This window comes from Vanellus vanellus (genome assembly GCF_965231255.1).
Source record: "Vanellus vanellus genome assembly, chromosome: 6".
NCBI lineage: Eukaryota > Metazoa > Chordata > Aves > Charadriiformes > Charadriidae > Vanellus > Vanellus vanellus.
In genome coordinates, this window is record NC_138911.1 from 16,569,132 (window position 1) to 16,592,047 (window position 22,916).

The 22,916-nt window shown below is 41.0% G+C and overlaps 1 protein-coding gene across 1 annotated transcript in view; it reads right to left on the reverse strand.

The window, feature by feature from the left end:
* Positions 1-22,916, reverse strand: part of PTPN5 (protein tyrosine phosphatase non-receptor type 5) — a gene marked incomplete at its 3' end in the record, with an annotated part of 64,247 nt that overhangs the window by 33,694 nt on the left and 7,637 nt on the right. The window contains exons 2-4 of the mRNA XM_082485693.1: positions 4,812-4,984; positions 3,791-3,910; positions 1,848-1,931 (exon numbers count right to left, since the gene is read on the reverse strand). Of these exons, the coding sequence (XP_082341819.1) occupies positions 1,848-1,931; positions 3,791-3,910; positions 4,812-4,984 (377 nt within the window). The remainder of the gene's footprint in view (positions 1-1,847; positions 1,932-3,790; positions 3,911-4,811; positions 4,985-22,916) is intronic.

Below are 22,916 nucleotides of genomic sequence, written 5' to 3' on the forward strand. Positions count from 1 at the left end.
AAACTGTTACTTTCCACTACATGGAAAAGTTACTTGCTGTGCTAAGAATGGGTCAGCAATAAAATGTTTCCATCCAACAACAACTAGGTTGGATATGCAGAGAAATCACCCCCCTGCTATTTTGATTTCCAGCTCAGAATGTTTTTCTGCAAAGTTACCTAGAATTCACATAGTTCATCACAATTCTCAGATGTCTCATTTTTGTTCTTTAATATTTGCAATTACAAGATCACCCAAAGTGTATTTTTTGAGGACAAAAATCATCTGGATAAGGAACACCAGCAGAAAAAAAGCAGAAAATTGCATAAGCCTGGCTAACTTCCTTGCCTACATCAATGACCACAATAATAGAGGCATTAATACTAATTACTTTGCCTTGTGAATAGTATAAAAAGCACATTCACCTGACACATTAAACAGAAGATTTTGCCACCATGCTGCCTCTGGGTGAACTTAACCATGGTATGTAATATGGCAACTTCCTACCAGGGAGTGTGGCCAGCAAATCAAAGGAGGTATTATTTCCCTCTCCCTGGCACTGATGCAGCAGCACCTTGAATACTGTGTCCAATTTTAGGCCCTCCAGTTTAAGACAGACAAGGAAAAACTGGAGTGAGCCCAGTGGAGGGCTACAAAGGAGGTCAGGGGTCTGGAACACATGATCTTTGAAAAAGGTGGATGGAGGGAATTGGGCTTGTTCAGCCTGGCAAAGAGGAGGCTGGGGTGGTCTAACATCAGCCTGCAAGTACTTAAACAGCAGCTCCAGAGATGATGCAGTCAGACTCTTCTTGGTAGAGGCAGCTGATACTGCAAGGGACAATTGCCACAAGCTGCAGAAATTCAGCTTGGACATTCAGCTTTGGGAAATTCAGATCAGACAATAGGAAAAAATTCTCCCTCGAGCACTGTGCAGTTGTGGCACAGGCACCCCTAGAGATGATACATCTACCTCCCCATAGGTTTTCAAAACCTGTGTAGAAAAATGCATGGCTGACCTTATTGAGTGTTGGCAACAGCCCTGCTTCAAGCAGGATGTCAGACTAGCAATCTCCAGAGATCCCTTCCCACCAGAAGTCCTGCGATTTTATGATGTACTTCACTATACTGTGCATCGCTCAAAAGTCATGTACATGGTACTGCTTCAGCTTCCCAAGTTGCCTGAAGATGTACTGCTGCAAGGGCAGGAGGTGATGTTCCACCTGCATTTTCTGTAACTGCATCCCCACTCTAACAGAACAGTATACAAGGGTATGAAAAGCCATATTCAATTAGATCTCCCTAAAAAGAAAGAATTCTCCCTAGCTTTCCCATCTAGCATGTACCTTTGTGGCAGTTACACAATCGATGGATAAACACAATACACTCCTTGTTCCAAACAGCTGAAAGCTAACTAGATTAATTGTAGTCATGCCACTAATCTTGTTCTGCAGCTGGGGCCTTGGCCTACATCTACAAGGGCATTACATTCACAAGTACACCGGTGCTCTGGACCAGCTATTTCTGTTACTGAAGTCAATGGATGCTCTGCAGGTAATTCACAAGGCAACAATATTAGATAGTCCTGTTACTGGACCATATCCCTTCTACTTACGTGAAAACAGTTTACCTATCTGTGGATGTAAAGAATAAAAACCATCAGTGTAATCCCCAATTAATTGAGAAATTGAATAAGGATAAGCGTGGTTGTGATTTCTCTAAGTAAAGCAAGCAGATAATTATATAGAAATAGCCCAAAGATGTTGCTTTACAATCAACTTTGGCATAACATCAACAATTTCAGGTAAATTAGACACCTTATAAAAACTGAAAAAGGGCACGAATATAGTTTGCACGGTATCATAACTTACCAGAGATCCTACAAATAACAGTCCTAGAGAAGCTAAAGACAGCAGGATGTATGATACCAAAATGCTCCCGATTCTAGTCACGTCCTGTGAAACAACAGAATTGACAATGATTCATAAAGTATTTAGGGGTACCATATAGTGTCTGCATGCATGTTCTTGGCAAACCGTGTATTCATTCTTGGATTTCCCATATAGATTTAGTCGTATCATACTCTTGTCCGTGGAAAAGCCACCACCACCAACAGAAAAATGCTGGGCTTTGGAGAAGACTGAAATTGAAACCGTCTCTAAGCCCCAGCATCCCAGGTCTAAAAAACAGATTTCACGGTGAAGACAAACAGGAAATCTGCTTCCTACCCTCACACATTGCCAAAATTGAGATCTGAATCCATGATTCAATTTTGTAGCCTGGACCCAGTTTCATTGCCACAGTCAATGTAATTTTATACTGTAGCAAAGGGCTTTGAGGAAAGCTTAGTACTGTTCCAGTGTTTGTGGGTCCTTACATAAAACACAGCCACGAGGACTTTTCTATGCTTTCTACACATTCTGTGAAATACCATCAGGTTCATTCACAGCACTGACAGTGAAATTCACTCTGATGTCTTAATCATATTTAAGCAGTTTATAGAGTTCAGCCTATTCTCAGTAGTAGGTGCAAAACACAATCCTAATAGGCTTCAGCGGGCAAGGAATTTTACTCTGTTTCTGACCCACTAGTACAGCTATAGAGAAATTCGGAGTTAAGAGCTTTCATTTGCTTATTTTAATGTCAGAAGATTTCTTTGCCTTTACTGTTTTCAAGTCTAAATTTACACTGTTAATACTGCTATCATAAACAGTCCTCAAAGATATGCATGAACATCTGCACAGAGTCATACTCAGTGTGTTCTTGTGGTGCATTCTAGGAATCACTTTCCTCCACACCAAACAGTTATTTTAAGTCAAAATCCTATAAATCAGGGATCTTCTGTGAGAAACAACTTGTTAATAATTGACTCACTGCAAATAAGATATCGGCAATGCTCTATGAAGAGCTCTGATTGTGCATTAAAAATCCAACTAAGAAAGGGCAAAGAAAAAGTGCTTCTTTCAAATAAACAAAACAGCAGGTGACATGCAGCTCAAACATTGTTAAGCGAACACAGAAAACAGTCTCCACTGTACTTCAGTCACAAGAGGCACTGAGTCAGATTTCCTATTTGTACAGCATAGCCTCTGCTACAAAGATTACGTACAATGAATCTAAACATTCTGATAGCAAATATATTTTGCATGATTTATGAAAGTAGCTGCTCACCATTTAATTAATGTTCTGTCCACACTAGAGAAATCTGCACTGGGTATAATTACCCCAGTAATTTATCAGATGAATCATACTGGCATACGTGTCATTATGTCATGGTGAGAAGCTAAGCAATTTTACTGGGGTAGCTTTGTAGATGTAATTTAACCTGTACATCTAGTACACCTGAAATACTTTTACTGCACATAGATATGCTCTAAACACTCAACAAAAATAGAATTTTGTCACTGAGTATCTTGTGATTTGCACCCTTTATGTAGGTTGATCCATTCTTCCAGAATTTAATCTTCTATTCATCCTAATAAATTAAGTTCCAGCTCTCCCTTTACTGTGGGCTAAACCTTAGTGGGCTGATTTCTTATTGCTTTGTTTCATTTGTAATGATTTGCACATTATGAAAAATCTGCTGTGCTGATCTAACGTCATAGTCAAAAATTCAGCCCTGTATCTTGAAGATAAAATATGGATCTGTTTTTAGAAAACTCTTTTCACTGTTTCAGGACATCCAGACAATGCAGCAGTCACTATATTACACAAAGTACATGGGTATTATACTTTTAATCAGAAGAGATATTAGAAGCACCACCCAAGGCTACTGGCATCAACTATATAATCAGAGAGGAGTACAGCAACTTACCTCCCCTTGATCTGACAAAAACTGTTTAAATGGGCTAAACAAGTAAGACAGCAGGTCAAAGGCATTCTGAGCTGCTGGGATGGTCCCGTAAGTGCTGTACCACAGCATCATGCAGAGAAGCTGTGTAATCAATCAGAAAATACATAATGAACATCTCTCATTACACAAACATTCATTTTCATTTCAAGACTGCATAATTAACTAATTTAGTTCTCATTGATTTCATGTTGATCATCATTTCTGCTTTAAGAAGTCAGGTATTTTCTAGGCTGTAGCTTAACAGGAATAAAAAGACTGAATGATAAATGCTCAGCTACCATTAACTAGATGTGTATTACTAAGTTAAGCAAGCTTACTCTGATCTACACTAGCAAAAGACCTGCCCATGGTAGCCTGTACAGAGAAAGAGCAACAGATTCCTCTGACTTTTGAACTTTCAGGTTTATTACTTTTAGATCAAAACTGGTTATGTTATTAAAAGACTATTAAGGCCTATGCAAAGTTCTCACAAATAGCCATATTCAGACAGGTACCCCTATAAACAGATATGCACATACACATGTTGAAACATTTCATTTGAACCACTTAAAGTTGCGTCACACACCACAGTTAACATAGCATCACTGCTTTTGTAGTTTTATACTTAACATCCTTCACAGAGAGGTATACCTTCATCCCCAATCATGAAGGGCACACTGCAACTTTAAACAATACACTTCCCAATCCACTTTTTAACAAGATGGTTATCTCCCCCTATACCTATCAGCTACAGAAGATGGACTTTTTGGGAGATGGGTCATTTGGCAAAGGAGGCATTTGCAGATGGGCAGGGAACAGGATGGGAGTCTGGGACATTAAAAGGTCTGTTTGCAAAACAAGGCTGTGAGAGGTGGCTACAGAAATGAAAGGACTGCTGCTATGTCCACTGCTACATCTACAATGAACGAGGAGGAAACCTCCTAAGCCAACAAAGCTTAAAAGAAGGGTCCCAGCATTTCAAAGCGATGACAAGCTGCCTTACCAGTATCTGTGAGAGGACAAACAGATACATGCTGTCTCCAGGCATTAATCCATTCCACCGGGCAGCCCAACCGAGCAGTGCTGTTTTCCGGAAGGTTTTCAGGGACTGCTCCTTCCTGTTCAGCTGTCCTTCAGCTTCATCCATGGACTCCATAACAGCTGGATTGGAAAGACCTTCACATGAAAATGACATGTGCAGGGAATGAATAGTATGTAACCCTGCAGCCACCGCAGAGCCCGCAAGGGCTATTGTTTTCCAGAGACGATGGTTACCTCTCAGTTCTGCATCAGTAAGCGCGGCTCAGGATTGTGAGCGTCACACTCTATTAGTGCAGCTGTATTCACCTGCCTTCGTCAGAAAAAAGTGAGTGTGGGCGGATAAATTATTTTCCCTTTCTTTCCGGAGGTGCAGATTCTGGGCTTTGTTGTTAATAAATTCTCATTTACATCACTGCACCTTTTCATTTTTACTTTTTAAAAGGAACCATCTGTTCTATTTCTGAGCTCCACACTTCCTGGCTACATGGTGGCAGAGAACCCATTTTGTTACTCCCTGCCTCAGTTTCTCTATTTCCCCTAATTTGTCTGCTTTCCCTAATTTGATTATAAATTTCAGAGGTACAGACTGTTTCATGTTATGTGCCTGAATAGTGCTCAGAGGCTCTGGATTTTGGCTGAAAGTCCTAAGGCACTAATAAAATAGACTTTATTCTAATAACCTACTTCTTGGATGAATTCATACTCAAGAGCTATTTAATAATGTTGTAATGCTATTCCATTCAGTGGAAATATGCACTAGAGTGGCTAGTCCCTCAGTAACAGTATTTTGAACACAGTCTGTGTGGATATAAATTAAATTACAAGCTAAAAGGAATGAAAAATCAGACCCTTTGGTGTAAGTACTACCGATTTACATCTTTCCACATGAAAAGAGACCCAAGACAACAAGGCTATGTACAACACCATAGCCTTAAGCCTAAGCCAGCCACTCGTCACTCGTGCCCCAGGGAAAGGCCACATTGTTGGCCCTTCCGTGGTTTGTTGAGGTCAGGTTTCTACAGAACGTTCCTCTCATTAGACATTTCTCTAAATGTCTCACAATAGTCACTTTAAGTCAAATAAGCACCTACAAACTAGCCATAGCTCTAATTAGGCAAATGAAATGTGAAATCATGTATCAGCTGAGGGTCTGGCGATTGGTACAGTAAGACTTCACGGAAATAACCCATTCCGATTTCTAAAATACAAAAATGTGAGAGTGGACAGGAACATGAGATGCTTATTCCCACTCAATGAATGCTCTCCCTCCCCTCACTGAAACAGATCTTTGGACATCCATCCATGCCCAAGAGAACAAGATGTTTGGGAAATGCTGATGGCTTCCTCTACAAGGTTCTCCATTCCCGCAGCTGCCTGGCAACAAGAGGGTCATCATCGTGTAATGACTGGGGAAACCCAGAGATAATACAAGAAGGAGCACCTGCAAGGTACTAAAGCAGGTACTTCCCCAGGAGCTCAGGTTACTGGTTTCTCATTTTCAAAATATCTCCAGTCAGTTTATGATGGGGGGTAGCCTCAGCAGGGTATGCTGCATATAACTGGTTATATGTAGCTATTTCATTGTCTTTACACAGGTATTTTCCAGGAAGTGTAGAGAATGCGCATCTAGACAGACATACACCCATGTATGTCATATCATAGGCATATACTGAAATTAACCGATTATTTGCTAGGAAGGATTCAGTACAGCAATTTGCATAAACAATGTCAAAAAGTCATATTAAACACAGGTCAGAAAAAGATGGAAAAATATGGAAGTAAAAAGGTAAAATCAGAAGTGTCAACAATCCCAGTGGTAAAACTTCCTTCGCTTTCATCTATATGTCTTTAATGCTAGAAGACAGCTTGAAAATAGCACTTTTCAAAGAAAAGTGGACAGTTTCTGAAATACAGCTCAAGAGATCACAGGAGCTCTACCCCTCTGTGCTTCAGGCTCCAGCTAGTAACCTGCAATCTGTGACAATTCCGCCCCCCTCCCCAGGAAACACAAGAGAATCCAGACGCAATCCTTGATGTCCAGGAACACTGACCATACATTTAATACCTGACTTCTGATACCATGCTACATAGAACTGGACACAAAGTTCTCCAAGAGGACAACACAGCGGCCACACTGAGCAGCCACAGTTAAGCCTGCCTAAATACTTTCAATCCTGACCTTTGGTTTCATTTTTTATGGTGTGCTAAAACTTATCAGTTGAAGTTGAAAATTTTCAAGCTTCCAAACGGCTTCATGTCTCACTGGATATGGACAACAACTGAGGGGAAAACCCTTGTTAAATGTTTGCCCATTGTTTTCTGCTATTTTTGCATGAAGTTTATGCTCTGTTGTAGAATAGGAATTTGAAATTTAGGAGGGACAGAATCTTGATGTCAGAAATTATGTTTGCCATCCACACAAAAAGACATACACCTGTGCCCGAGATATAAACCTTCAAAATATCTATTTACATATAGTTTATTACAGTTTGCTCCTAGTCTCTAATCTTCCATTTTCACTAACCATGTTTTAAGTCCTACTTTTCCTTTCTCTGCATTAAATAATGCACCTCTGCTTTTAAGAATGGCTAATGTACCTATTTGCTTTTTTTCCAAATCCTAATATCTTCCTTTCTTGGATATCCCTCTCCAAAGCTCAAGATAACACAGAGCAGAACTAAAACATCTTTGGGAAGACAACCAAAACAAGGAGCCAGGGAATGCAGATTTCAAGCTCCACTTTCAACTATTTTTTTGTAAGTCATAATATTTCGTATTTCAGAAGACCTTTTTTTTAACTGACCAAAAGCTCATTTGCCTGCCTTATTCAGCAGGTAAACATTTATTTGTTTCATATATGTAACAGCCTGAGATTTTACAAGGTCACTTCTGTCTAGGTTGGAAACAGAACCCTGACTCTAACACGATGATGTGAAGCCCACTTAACCACATGCCTTCTGGAAGAAAGATGTCAAAGTTAGGGGACCGCTGTGCATCTGTAACCATGGGGATCTATGCCTCTCCACAGCCCAGAAGCTCAATTCCTGGTATTCCAGTGTTGTCTAGCAACAGCTGTACAATTGTAGAAGTCACATTCTCCTTCTTATGACTGCCCTATTTGAAGGACAATAGACTACTACTTCTTTCCATTATTTTCACTGTATAAGGCAGAGATATGGTCTATGGACCAAGGAGCCCAGGATTCCAGCTCTGCTGAATTGATACAGTTCAGCCACTATCAACAGGTATTTTCACTAATACAGTAAAAGACAACACAGGCACCAGGTCAAGAACTAAAGTAATGGAGAACTGTCTGAATTAATATGTTTAAATGTATAGGTTAAGATTAATGTCTTGGGCATACAAAGAAACTGCCTTGGGTTAATTAAAGTCCACTCAAAAATTTGCTACTCCAAATCACAAAAGATTAGATTTTAACAAACGTCATGATGCCTACCTAAGGTTCTGTATTGATTTAACTATGTCAGCTTTACACAATACTTCAATTACCATTCACACTTCACCTTTTAATCCTATATTCCTGTATTATTTGCCCGAATGGGCCCTGGTTCCTTTAAGTGCACAGAACAGGTAATAAAAGAGTGAGACATAAGTAAAGTTTTCTTGTGTCAAGGTCAGTGCAAAGGTCTTGAGACAGCTGACAAGGATGACTACATTCAGAAGTGAATTAAGCCTCTCCTCTGCTAGTGATCTGACTGACAGTGAAAGCTAATCATCCTTGTGATATCCTCCTGAATTTCTGCATCATGGAGATTGAGATTCAAGTTCCACAAGTACTTCTGCTTTGATGTGGGGTTATGCTTGCTAGAAAAAACCCTTTGGCATAAGAATTAAAAGGTTTCTGACATCTGTAGCAGCCATATGGCTTGTTAAAACAACTTGAAATTTCAAAACAGCACCATAAACGTAACCTCATCCTTGCTGTTCAGGGAAAGGAACTTCCTGGATCAAACCAGTGATCCATTCATCCTGTATTGTTTCCTTAAACGTAGCCACCAGTACAAGCTGCCAGAAATAAATGGCACAACACTTTACTGTGGAATAATCTCTACGGGGAAACATCTTTGTCCACTCACAAGGTAACAGCTGGCTTCCGTAACTCAGACAATGCCCATTTTAAAACCCCTGTGCCTCCAACTCTTTCTTTTTCTGACTTCATATGTGAGTACATAAAGGGCAGAAGAACAAAACAAGAATACCTACATGCACTCACAGAAAAACATGTGCTTAGAGTACCAGACTTAACTAAAACACTAAAAGGCACTGTAGCAATGATAAGTAAGTCAACAAAGCCTTGCAGTAACAAACACACCATGATCCAATTGAATGCTGCTGTGGGCGAGGCATCAGCAGGTCTGTAACTCAAGTGATTCATACTTAGAGCCTTCAGAGAACAACAAAACAAAAAACAACCCCCCAGGACCACGTATCCTTGCTTTATTTCCTAATGAAGTTAACACTTTAAAAGGAACTTGTGTCCCCTCTTGTGCATGGGTGCTAATGCTCAAGGAATTGACACGGCTCTGTTGGCAGATTTAATCTAACAATGTATTTTGGGAATGAAAAAGACTTGTTCCTTACCAAAAGTATTTTTATAATAGGACTAAAATGTACCTCCCTCAATGAAAATATAGTGCTCATACAGCTTTTAGACTTTTACCTAAATCCATCACACTGTATCTGTGGGAATTATGCTTCTGGAGGATTGTGTGGCACTGCCTTTTTACTGGGAAATATGAATTTTGTTAACGGTGGCTTATTCTTCATTCATGGTGGAATCCCTGAGCTCTGTGGAACTACCTGCCAGACACACAAGACAGGAGGGAAAAATGGGCCTCACCTGTTCTGCCATCTCTCAGACTACAGCAGTCAACATGCCACAGCAGCTCCGCTACATTGTCCCCTATTTGGTTTATGTGTGTGGAGATCCATATCCCTCTGAACCTGTCTACATCTTCACTATGGCTGTGCATGGCAAGAATTTACTCTATAGGAAGGGACCACAGTGTGGAAGCATTGCAAAGTATGAACATGCCAGCAATACTTCACATCCATCAAGATTTACCATCACTTAGAATCATAGAATCATAGAATCAGTGAGGTTGGAAGGGACCTTTAAGATCATCAAGTCCAACCATTAACCTACCCTGATAAAAACACCACCACTTCTAAACCATGTCCCTAAGCACCTCATCTACCCTTTTCTTAAACACCTCCAGGGATGGTGAATCCACCACCTCTCTGGGCAGCTTATTCCAATGTTTAATAACCCTTTCAGTGAAAAAATGCTTCCTAATATCCAATCTAAACCTGCCCTGACATAACTTGAACCCGTTTCCTCTTGTCCTATCACTTGTCACCAGGGAGAAGAGGTCAGCTCCCATCTCTCTAAAACCTCCTTTCAGGTAGTCGTAGAGGGTGATAAGGTCTCCCCTCAGCCTCCTCTTCTCCAGGCTAAACAACCCCAGATCCCTCAGTCGTTCCTCATAAGGTTTGTCCTCCAGACCCTTCACCAGCTTTGTAGCCCTTCTCTGGACACGCTCCAACACCTCAATGTCCTTGTAGTGAGGGGCCCAAAACTGAACACAGTACTCGAGGTGAGGCCTCACCAGTGCCGAGTACAGGGGGATGATTACTTCCCTAGTCCGGCTCACCACACTATTCCTGATGCAGGCCAGGATGGTGTTGGCCTTCTTGGCTGCCTGGGCACACTGCTGGCTCATGCTCAGCCGGCTGTCCACCAACACCCCCAGGTCCTTTTCTGCCAGGCAGCTTTCGAGCCACTCCGCCCCCAGTCTGTAGCGCTGCATGGGGTTGTTGTGACCCAAGTGCAGGACCCGACACTTGGCCTTGTTGAACCTCATACCATTGGCCTCAGCCCATCTGTCCAGCCTGTCCAGATCCCTCTGCAGAGCCAATCTACCCTCAAGCAGATCAACACGCCCCCCTAGTTTAGTGTCGTCTGCGAACTTACTGAGGGTGCATTCGATCCCCTCATCTAGATCATTGATAAAGATATTAAAGAGAACGGGCCCCAGCACCGATCCCTGGGGGACACCACTTGTGACTTCACACCAGTCCTAAATCTACATATAGCCAGTACATCTTCAGATATCAAAATGCAATTGCCTACTAAAATCACTGTCTCCAATTTCCATCTAACTGCTAGGGAGACCTGCAAATGAGTAGAGAACAGTAGATGAATGCATACTACTGACACGGGTCTGCAAATCTATTGCTTATTTTCACGTGCACCTAAATTGCACATGCAGGACGTAGCCCTGGCATTGTATTTCACATATCTGATCAAGACCTTGTTAAATCCGCAGGTCATAAGACACAGTGATTGCAGGAAAGTCCTAATGCTGGCAAGACACATCAAAGCTGAATGAGCTGCCTCAGAGTGCACAAGAACAAGAGGTAGCTTATGCTGGACGGTAAAAAGACAGCTCATCTAATCAAAGAATGGAGCTTTAGGAGAAAGGTATTTGCTGAGAAGACATTATCTTTTTTGCTTGGGACTGCAGTATGAGAAGGATGGAAAAAGAATAATTAGTTTTTGGGCCAAAACTCAATCTTTCTTTTGCACTGCAATGGTATGAAAGGAAGTGAATAAGAGGAAGGGGACCTTACGTACTTGCACGGCAAACACAACTTGTGTACTTACATTCCTGTCTCTACAGGAAGCGAACTGGTGGGTCACTATTCTACAATTCAGAACCTTTTACTGAACAACTTTATAACCAACCAATCTCAGGTATAAAGGAGCTAAATGTAATGACAGAAGTTGCATCATTACTGTTTACAGATGGATACAATTCACCACCTAGGAAAGTCCGTTTTTCTTGATGCTCTCCACACTCCTACCTCATCTGAAAGTTATGTTAAAAATTACACTCAAGATCTAATGAGCTGTGTTGAAAGCTGGGAATGCTATTTCCAACACTTGCTGTTATCCTAAGAATGCATCTTTTCCTGGCTCCCCCCTTTTTTTTTTTTTTTTTGACCTTCCCAGTCATTATATGATACTGACTACTTCTATGCTACTTGATCCCTGGCCTGCTCTGTTTACAAGAGCTTGAAACATTTTCCTTTTCCAAATTGCTGAATAAAACATTAACTGGGAGGAGATCATCTAGTCCCTAAAAGTACCCAGATTAAGAGCTGCAAAGAAAAACATTCCCAAATGCACCCTACAGCTACTAACTACTGCCTGACTGGAGACAAAGGGGATTTACTACAATGTAATCACCTCAGTACTTCCAATTCCACTCTGGAAAAAGCCCAAGTTTTAGCTGCCAAGAAATTGAGGTTGGTAGATCTTGCACATGCAATACAAAACTACAGAGAGCTACTTCAGAAGATACCAGGTAGCTTAATTCAAACGCCAGCAAGAACTCAGATTCACATATGCCACTAAGTTTACAACTAAACCCTGCAAGGCACCAAAGCAATTCTAAAATCACTTTGGTATCTGATGGGAAGCCAGTTAGATTCATCCAGTGGTCCTTTGTAGGACAGCAAACTGTAACTACAGACTTCATTCTCCTCTCTGTGTAATAGAGCTTAAAGAATAAATAAGCCTGACATAACATTAAACCAAGTAAGAGGTCCAAGCAATGGTAAATACCATCTCTGACACATTACAGAAGAATGGAAAACTCTTCAACAAGACTCAGTCTATGTATCAGCAACCTGGTTGTCAGTCTCCTATGTTACTTATTCTGAGACGAAATTCAGTTTCTAATGTTTTCAGTTTGCACTAAGCGCTTCTACCCTGGACCATAAGAATTAGCTGGGCCAAGTTACAGGTATTCATAGCTGTGCGGGGAACAACTGAAATTTATAACATTCAGGGATTCCATTTGTGAAAGGTGGATGTTTTTGCTGAAATTACCACACTGGAAGTAGCCAAGAATATTGGTATTCAATTCACTCTGATTCCTGGGTTGATACACCCATCAAGAGGAATGCAGCTGCTCAAGAGCTCCCAAGTGACACTGTTTCAGGCTCTCTGAAGATTCAAGAGAATGCCACCATGCATTTTTTGGTGGGGGGAGAGGGGCAGGGGTGGGTAGATGTTGGGGTTTTTTTTGCACGTTATCTACATCAGCCAGAAGGGAAAAAGCTCATCTGAAAGATCAAACTCTGGAACACAAGCCTGGAAAATTCAGTGACAATGATACACACTACAGCTTTAAAACTGAGCTTTTAGTAAGTATGACCACTGATACAAAGCGTCTACCTGCTGTTGCTTAGTCTATAGAGAAAAATCTGCTTCAGTCCAGAAAAGCACAGAAACTGTTACTAAAATACCACAACTTTTTGCAAAACTGCTTAGAAAAACACTGCAATGGCCCCTGCCTAATATTGAGCGAGAAAAAAGGTTAATTTATAATTTACTCTTGTGTGACAGAGGACAACCCACAAATATCATCAATTTTCCTTTGCACTTGCTTGTCCGTGAGCAGCAGGTAGCATCCTTAAAGCCAGCAACCTCATTCTGAGATGGGCAAATGTTCTCCGCAGAGTTCCTGAAACAACGTGCAGAGAGGGAAATGGGTGTCGTCCACTAGCCAGGAAAGCATTGGAGACTTGCACTTTTCAAGCTCAGCTGGTAGTCTGGCTGTTGCTTAAGCCAAACTCTGACTACCAAAATTGAAAGATGCATCAAGAGAAAAAGAAAGCAAGGAGGAAAGTCATGCAGAAAATCTGTGAGCAAGCCAGGCAGTGAACTGAGTTTTATGTATTTCTAGTCCAATGCTTCTCCTTTTTCACTGGCAACATTTTTAACAAACTTGGAGATGAATCTTTCCTCTCTAATTGAAATAAATTCTGCTGAAAAGAATATGCAGCCCCTTCTCCCTGCTGGTGGGCTGCACAGCTCCATCCACAAGTGGCCTATTCTCATCTCTCAGAGAACAGGAACCTGATGCCAGAGTGTGCGAGAAGAATAGTTGCCTTTCCACTCAGCAGCTCCCTGCTGAACTGCTGAGTCACACATTTTCTCTGCATTCATTTTCACACTGCTCCCACTCAGTCCACCTGCCACTTCATCTGGGATGGGTAGGAGGAGAGAAAAAGAGGTGAAGTCAGAAAAAATGTTCATGCTCACCCAGGACCATTATTATGATACTGCAGGGTCACATATAAAAGCAAGCCTGCAAGCTGCTAGAGAGGGATGGAGAAATGTCAGATTGCAAGACAAACTGCCTCCCCCTCATCTTCTACAAGAGGAGACCGGCCAGCAAACAAGTTGCAAACCTCATTTGATTCCCAGTAAGTCACTGATGTTATGTGCTTGCTGATATGTTCTGCAAATTTCAGGCTTCAGACCAGGCCTTGAGGTTTCCCTCTTTTCTGTGATTTAGAAGAGCTTTCAAGGTGTTGTGATTTTTTCAGCAGTCCAACAGCTACTGTGCAGTAATTGATTGGCCACCACAGGGAAGTGCCACAATGATAAGTGACAATACCATCTGCATAGATTCCAGTTCCTAAGGGCATTTTCAGCTCAGTTGCTGCAGTGAAAAAGTCCACCAGCTCCAACTTTCTTCATTCAAGAAGATGAAGAGAAAATCTTAGCCATTTTCTTGCAGTTTCCATAAACTCCAAGCATAACAGTAGCCAATATCTCCTACTACCTATTAAATTCTTATGTAGAAAAGGAACTTTACTATCAGTGGTGGGATACATGTTTATCACGGTTATAGAGGGTCCAGATTGCTCTTATGTTGGGCTCTACATACAGAAACATACATTTAATTAAATTATCTAGGTAGTAACTTTTTCTGTAATTGGATTTCTGGACAGTACAGTTTATAGATCACGAAAAAACAAAATGCCTAGAAGCTTCCTAGTTTATTAAATTAATGATCTGAAAAAGCGTTTCTGAAACTGACCTTCAAACTAAACCAGGACAACTTTGATTAATTTTCAGACTAATTCTTAACCTACTGCTACTGTTAGAATTCAGTAGAAAAACTAGAGACTTGTTAGGAACTAAATAAGGATTTTGTTTTATTAAGGAGAATTAGCAATTCAAAAAGTAAGCCTGTTTCTCCCTGTAAGAGTGTGTTCTTAGGCAATGTTCAGCCTTGCTTCTCTGTAATTCTTCTAGCACGAGTCTGTTTTCTTGAAAATGTGCTTGCACTGTACAGGCCTGAAGTGCAAAGCCAAAACCCAGTCTGAGAAGAATTTAATGACATCACATTAACGTGCCTTTATATATCAACTTCCACTCCCCTCCTCCTAGCTCATTGTCATATTGCTCAAGAAATAGCTCACGAAAAAATATAACTGCAGGGGAAAAGAAACATGGGAAAGAAAAAAGTAAAACTCAAAACATTCTCAAAGTTCCCTGCCTCCTTTTTTGTTCCAAATAATCACAAGTACAAGACAGGACTCTGGTCTATGAAGTCATCCTTGAAGAAGAAAGGATGCAGCCTGCCACTAGAGACTTTGTTTCACTGAAGGGTAGGCCAGGAGACTTCGTTTGAGCTTCCTTCCTGGAAGAAACCAGATGCTCAAGACCATATTCCTCCCAGACCTGGAGGCCTGCACAGAGCTATTGGCCCACCTAAGAAGAGAGAAAGTAACTGACCTGATCATCTCACGGAATCTCCAGTCCATAATAATTCACATGAAACAAGAGTTGCAAGGTCAAAGCAGCTCACATTACATTTGGCTGACACCACTCTAGATCAGGTGTAAGCCTCACTTACATGGGAGCAAGAATAAAACAAAATCATCAGGCTCTCTGCCCTACAAAGACAGGCCTCCCAATTCAGCAAAGATGAACCACTAGGAGCCATCAGAACCAGCAAGGGACTGTCAGATAAAGCAACCATATGGGAAGTATATGATAGCTACTGTACCATCTGCTGGGGTGTGATTCTCCTCTAATACTTGTTATAAACTGCTATGTCTCTACTAATAATGGGGGAGTTACTCTTAATTTCCAATGCAAGATTAGTTAAGCCCTTGTCCACATATAAATTGTACTCCCACTATCAAATCAAATACACAAGAGGTCTATTCTTAATGGCTCTACTAATGCTTACAGGTCTTAAACACGAAATGTGTTGTTAAGCACTGTCCTTTTTCCTTTTCTCCTGCGAAACATATCAAGTTAAAGGATATGCTATTTCTCATTGCAGCTAGGGCCCCTAGAGCAGTGTTTGCTTCGAAACAATTAAAATATTAAATATGGTGTCAAATTACAGCTCTTAAAAAGTGAATGCAGGCCCTCAGCGGGCAGAGACAGTGAATATTAACTTCTATCACACCCACACATAATTACCATTTGCCATCTTTCAATCAGGGCTCTATTCAAAGCTTCTTTTGTTATTTTTTTTTTTTTTTTTGTGCAAGGCTCTTTCTTCCTTTCCTATTAAAACCGTTACAGAAGGTCTGTCTGATTACTGCTTAACAATTAGATGCATTTTTTTTTCTTTTTTTATAAAGAATACATTTCTTTGTTATGCTGTTTCCTTCACTGAAAGTTTTCAAGTGCCTGGTGATAATTTTGGAGATGCCTTGAGCTTTTGTAAACAGAGTGCAAGTTGACATTCAGTGCAGTTGGTCATCCCAAATTATTCCCAGCCTGCAAACTCCCTTTAACACTGAAAATGGAAACCCACAAAGCAGCTCTGTAATTTCACAGTTAAAGAGCTATGGCTTTGACTGCTCATGAATCAGCCTTCCACAGACAACATAGCCAGGGAGAACTGTCAACAGTACAACAGTGATGCAGATTGAGATGTACAGGGTTGAATTCTCTTAATGAAATAGGATAACCAACTCTCCCCTCCCAAACCCAAATTATAATTTTTCTTCCTTTAGCCTTTAACTACAGGATATACTTAAAAGTGCCTGAATGCATAATCAAAAAATAGCAGCGATAATTTAAAAGCAGTCAAATGGCCTCTGCAATACAAGAACTAATATGACAATTAGAAGAAACAAGCACATTCTGGTTTCATGCACTTTTTAAAGTATTTACTAGTCATACTACTATCATCTGAATTGGTGTTAGCACACTTATATTGCTTAAAAAAAAAGCATATTTCTTCTCATAAATTAATAAATTCGACAGTTATAATGCTAATACCATTGTGTGTTTCTAATTTCTCTTCAGTGACCTACTAGCTTGCTGTCCTGTAGGCAGGATCTGCTCTGATGAATGAGAGGGTTTGGACCTTGAAGCAGGTAAGGGATATGCTAGCTTCCTGCCAGGTTCAAATGTGAACATTTTGATGTCATTCATTTGGGTATAGCCTGATTCACTCAGTGACTAAAACCTTATGCCCTGAAGCCTTCAGCAAAAACATTTAGGAAAGCCACTATCACATTCAACATTTGTTTCAAAGACACTCTCTTTCCTGAGCAAAGTCAATTATATCAAGACCAGTCTCAACAATCATCTTCAGCCACAAACCTGATACAAACCTCAAGGGTACTATCCCAAGTGTAAGCATTTTACTTCCTTTCATGCATTTAAAAAGGCTATGCTTGCAGTGTTTGGCTTCCTCAGAAAGCAATGGTATCATTCAGACGCTATAACTTAGGCTCCAGAATAAGCACTTGTATAGATAAGGGTGTGAACATCTAGAAACAGTATGACCACACTCAATTTTATCTCTGTACTAGAGTGCTATTTCCACCCAGGGCTACTCCATTATGGGCCCAAATGCAAAGCCTGCACAATTAAATATCATTGCTTCCAGTTCAGTGCTCTGCTACCTTTATAACTGCAGTCCCTTCATATTAGGGGCATGCTTAGATTATTAAAATGTGAGAAGCGTAACAGTCTCATTAATCTCTCCTTCTCTCTAGCTAACCGCATGGCAGCAAAAGAAGTGCACAATGCACACAGAGGAAGGCAACAGTCCGCTTTGTTTACTTGTGTCTAGTCTATATGGGTTCCTATATGTGCTCATCAACATGGATACACAGCCTGAAGTAATGAACTATAAAAAAAAACCAACAGCTTGCCTTCTCATCCTCTTCCCAGTGAGGGAACATGCACAGAGCAATGTTTTGTCTAGATATATAAGCAGACATGCACAAGTTGTTACGGATCTATGTCAGAGAAGGTGAGACGAAAAAAGCACATGCTGATGATGAGCTTTGCAATTATTCTGGAAGGAATTTGCACCACTTGCCTGCAGTCATGAGCTTCACTCTACAAAACAATCCAGAGAAACAAACCTCTCATGGATGTGTGTATCCCTAGGCTCTGCTTGATCTGTGGCGACTGTACCTCATGCCCCACAGCCTCATGCTGAGTTACCTTAGCCAGAGCTGACGGTAAGCAGCAGGTCCGCAAGGTGGTAAGCGAAGTTCTGTGGAGACATCGTTTTCGATCCTGCATCAGCATAGCATTTCTACTGCTAGCTTCAGGGTTAGTTTATTATCAGCCAGCCTAGGGATTTTTGTTCTCTACTCCAGCAAACGGTGCGGAAACGCTCTTTGATACCTTACACCAAGACCGTTCTGGAGAGGACATGAATATGAACTGATGCTACATGGAAGCAAGCAGCAAGCACGCTGCATTTGTGACAGGCACAACTGCCAATGAGGTACACTTAAAACCTCCCATTGCTACAGGTATAAAAGGTCTCGTAGTATTTCCATTTCTGAGGACGAAAAGACAGCAAGTTATTTTACCACCTCATCTACTCAACACAAATTGGGGCTATTCAAAAACATTGTTTTCTCAGGCCTTGGTTAAAGCACTTCTTCCTTTTCAGGATCTCCCGATTTCATAACATTTATAATTCAGTCCACCACAAAAGCACCAAACATATCCTTATGGACTCTTAGTTGCTCCACTGTTCTGTCTCAATGTTGAAATACTGCTGCGTATATATTTTGAAATATGGGTAGTCAATTGCCTTCCATGGTGTGTTCCTTATGAAGTGTGGGTGACAGTATGTGCTGACAGGAAGCACGATTTCATCCACATAGCTATATTCCTGCTACGCTATCAAGAACACTTCATTTGCATTAACAGGAGATGCCAAACACCTTATACCAAGCCTCTTCCCACACTAAGGTATATACTTGTTAAACCTGCACTGAGTAATCTTGTGAATCTCATTCTTAGCTTCTAAGGACTAATGCTGTGCTTTCAAACACACACCACCTCTGTCTTCCTCCACAGGGTCCAGGTTCTACTAGAAGTTTTTTTCCTTGCACCCCTCAACTCCCAGTGACAAGTATGTGCAACGCACTCTCCTGGTCTCTTTTCCTGAAGACAGCATTAATTATGCTGGGAAGATCATAAGCAGAATGGATAAGAAAAGAAAGAGCTATGTTTTATGCATGGCCCAGGTAGAAGCACCGTGATCTATTTCAGCTATGCTGAGCCGAGATACAAAAGACAAAAGATTAATCAAGGAAGTATCAAACCCTACTTTTGGGGGATAATTATAACATTATAGTCCATCCTTTCATCTCTATAGATCTTGAAATGGTCTTACCAACTGAAAAGACGTAGCATCACTGAATCCATACATGCATCTGATAGGAATAGCACTTTAGTAGCATGCAGAAAAACCGCAAGCACAAAGGAAGCTTCACCTAAGAGCTTTTGCACAAGCATTCTTCCCTTATGAAAATAGCACAGGCTCTTCAATGTCTTGGCAAATGACATTCAGAACATGCCAGTATCAGTGAGCACATGGCAGTACAGAGAGCACACATCGTGCTACAAGGGGCCATTTTGTGAGCCCCTGCATGAACGTGACAGAAAGAAAAATGACCTATTCTGAAAAAGCTTTCTGTATTTATCTTTGTCTCCCACAGAAGGCATACAAAATGGAAGGCATTTAGTGTCTTTCAGAGCGTCATCCCTCTTCCTGAAAGCCTGCAAAACTGGTCAGATGAAACTTTTACCTATTTAAGCAGAAATGTTGCCTGTGCAGGGAAGTTGGGACCAAGCCTTGAAGCCTAACCACCTCCCCTCCTATTTCTGGGCTCAGAAGAGACCTTTTTATCATACGTATATGGAAGACAAAGGCATTCAAACTGCTAAAGAGTTTGCAAAGCAGCAACTTTGGACTGTCATTTGAAGGTCAGTCTCCAACATACAGTATTTATCTGCCTATTGTCAAACAACTGCTGAAGCAGAAAGAAGCTTTAATAAAATATGTTAGTTAATTAAATTTGTAACGTTATTAGGTTTTTCATAACACTGTGGCATTGTATCTATGAAAAGCAATTTAAAAATGGTTCTATTTAAAAGTGGCAATAGCTGTAGTCTTTGAACATATGCTTAATGAATAAATCTGTTAGGAAAAAAGGCGTGTGTATTGGAGGGGGGTAGTATGTTTGTTCTCACTTAAAGCGTGCCATGATGGCAATCATCAACAGCCAATGGGCTCTATTGTGAGGACTAAATAAAAATTCCATTTGGCCATTTACTTTCAGGTGAAATTGCTTTTTTCTTTTAAATAACACATTCTTTTAGCTAAACAGCTGAGTTGAAAATAAAACAATACCAGATTCATGTTATTAAGGACACCTGATAAGCGTTTATGCTCTTTGGTAGGTGCAAAGAACCACAATATATTAATATCCAGGCAGCTTGCTACCACAGCATGGGGTGAAGCATGCAAGAAGCCAAATAGACTACAGTGAAGAGGCATTCAGATCCCATGGTGAGAACAGTCTAACAACCCAGTGCTAGCACATATCGTGGTGGTGGGCGCAATTTCAGGGACGAATTTATACAGAATACAGTGCAACACAAAACCTGAATGGAATAGACTATTTAAAGCTCAGATAACAATCAGAAAGCCGTGATGGCTACACTGGGAAGTAAGTATGAAAAATATCCACATTTAAACCACTGCTGCCTGGGTATTTTTAAAGGAAGCTTGACAGATGTTGCTAAAATGCACCCCAGAAAAGTCAAACATATCAATATTTACTGAATTCTTCTGTTCCAAGAGCTCTTCTCATGGAGTGCCAGAATCTCTCCTTTCTCCACTAAATCTGAGAGCTGAAGCTCCTCAGCTCCACTTCAAATGCTCCTAAGGAAGGTTCACCACAACAGACTCCTGTAGAGAACTGATACCAGATGTGGTTTTGTCTCAACATTGCTGCTGTACCGCCATCTCCCAAGGTCGAGCATCGTACTCCAGGAGAACCATCTTCTTCACAGTATTCAAGGCGGATGGCCTCATGCGCCTGTGCAGGGACCAGGGGCGTGAAAAGAGCAGGAGGAGGCTTTTAGGAACAGCGCGTCTGGCATGAATCGCACGCACACATTTGCAATCTGCGCATGCGCAAGACCCCTATATAAGGAGCATGCACCCATTGACGGGGCCTTTTTTTTTTTTCTCTCCTTTTTCTCTTCTTCCCTGCTGCACGCCTTCCCGGACCCCAGCTTATATGAAGCATGTAACGACTGAAGACTTGGGACAGAGTCAGCAGAAAACCATTGGACTCGGAGTGGTAGTAGTGAACTCTCACTCTCTCTTTTTTTCCTTTTCTTCCTTTTCCTTCCCCCTTTGCCTTCCTCTTGCCTCCCTTTTACCATCTCTCCCTGGTTTGTTAAGAGAATCAAGTAAAAGGCTGTATGACATTTGACCGACTTCGGTGTCTTAATCTAGTCCTTGGGACTATAGCAAAACCTTCCTGATATTAGATCGGGACAACTCCTCTTCCTGTTCTTTCCCACAATACCATGCTTGAATATGGTTCTTCTTTGCAATATAGCCAGATCTCAATTGGAAGGCTCATTTTTTGGTGAAAGGGCCATGGGGAACTCCCAGGTTGCATTCAACCAGATTTCCTCTCCATTAGCTTTGTTAACTTCTCAGTCCTTGCAGTTCTTCCTCTTTCCTTTAAGAACTTTCCCATCTGAACATGCAGAGCAGATCCAGATTAACAAAGATCAGAAATCATGAGCAGGTGGAAAGAGAGAAGATGCACAAAGATAAAGCAAGTCTCAGGCTCCCAAGACTTCTTTTCTGAGAGGGAAATGTGATACAATTAAGAAAACATTGCACCATTAAAAGCTCTAATTCTGAGGATGGTATTCCCCTCCCACCCTCTTCTTAATGCTGTCCTTATTGAAAAACTTTTCTCATTGGGGTTTCTTGCATTTTCCCATGGTGACAGAGATGTCACCAGCAGGCATAAGGAATGCATGCAACCTCAGCCTGCAAACTCATAAGGCAGGGGTCTAGAAAGCATGTTTTCCAAAAGCAATAGAGGTTTGAGATATTATCACAACAGACATTAGACCTCCAAAGGGTGGTTTGCTTCAGCTAAAAAAAAAAACAAAAAAAAACAGTTTATAAGACTGATGCAAACAGATACGTCAGCAAAGTTCTGTTCTCAGAAATTATGAGCATTTTTACCAGGTTGATTTTCAGCTTATTTCAGCATGTAGTTATGTGATTAGTTTGTCCATTAATCAACTAGTTAGTCCACCAACTCAAACAGTGACCATGAGGCAAGCACAAAATTTGGTATGTAACAATGCACCCAATTCAAAATACTGTACTGTTTTGGATCCCACATCCCTGAAGCAGGTCCCTTGGTATTTTTGACCTCTAAAATCTGTTCTATTTCATTAAACCAGGTTCTACAAAACCAGTCTCATCAGCTACTGTGAAAGATGAAAGTTAAGCTAGATAACAGACTAGCAGCAACAAGCAGAGAAAGAAGATAAAACGAGGGTGACAAAAGTGACAAAAGAAGGTGTGAGTATGTTTGAGAGTAACGGAAATGAGAATATCTGATGAGAGAAGAGACGAAAGAAGAAAAATAAATACAAGGCCATAGAAGAGAAGCCCACAGGAGGAGGAGGAGTGTGAAAGCCCAGCAGAAGATCCGAATGGAGACTAAAAACAGCATCTGGCAGTAGCTCAAATCAAACAAGGCAGCATATGCAAGAAGTGCAGTACACTGAAAACTTCCGTCCTCTTGGGGATTAAGTAATCTCAAAGTTAGGGTAGAGTGTCTTCCTTCTCTCTCCTCTGGAATACCTTGCGCTAAACTCTGAAGCAGGAAAAAGTGTCATTAAACCTTG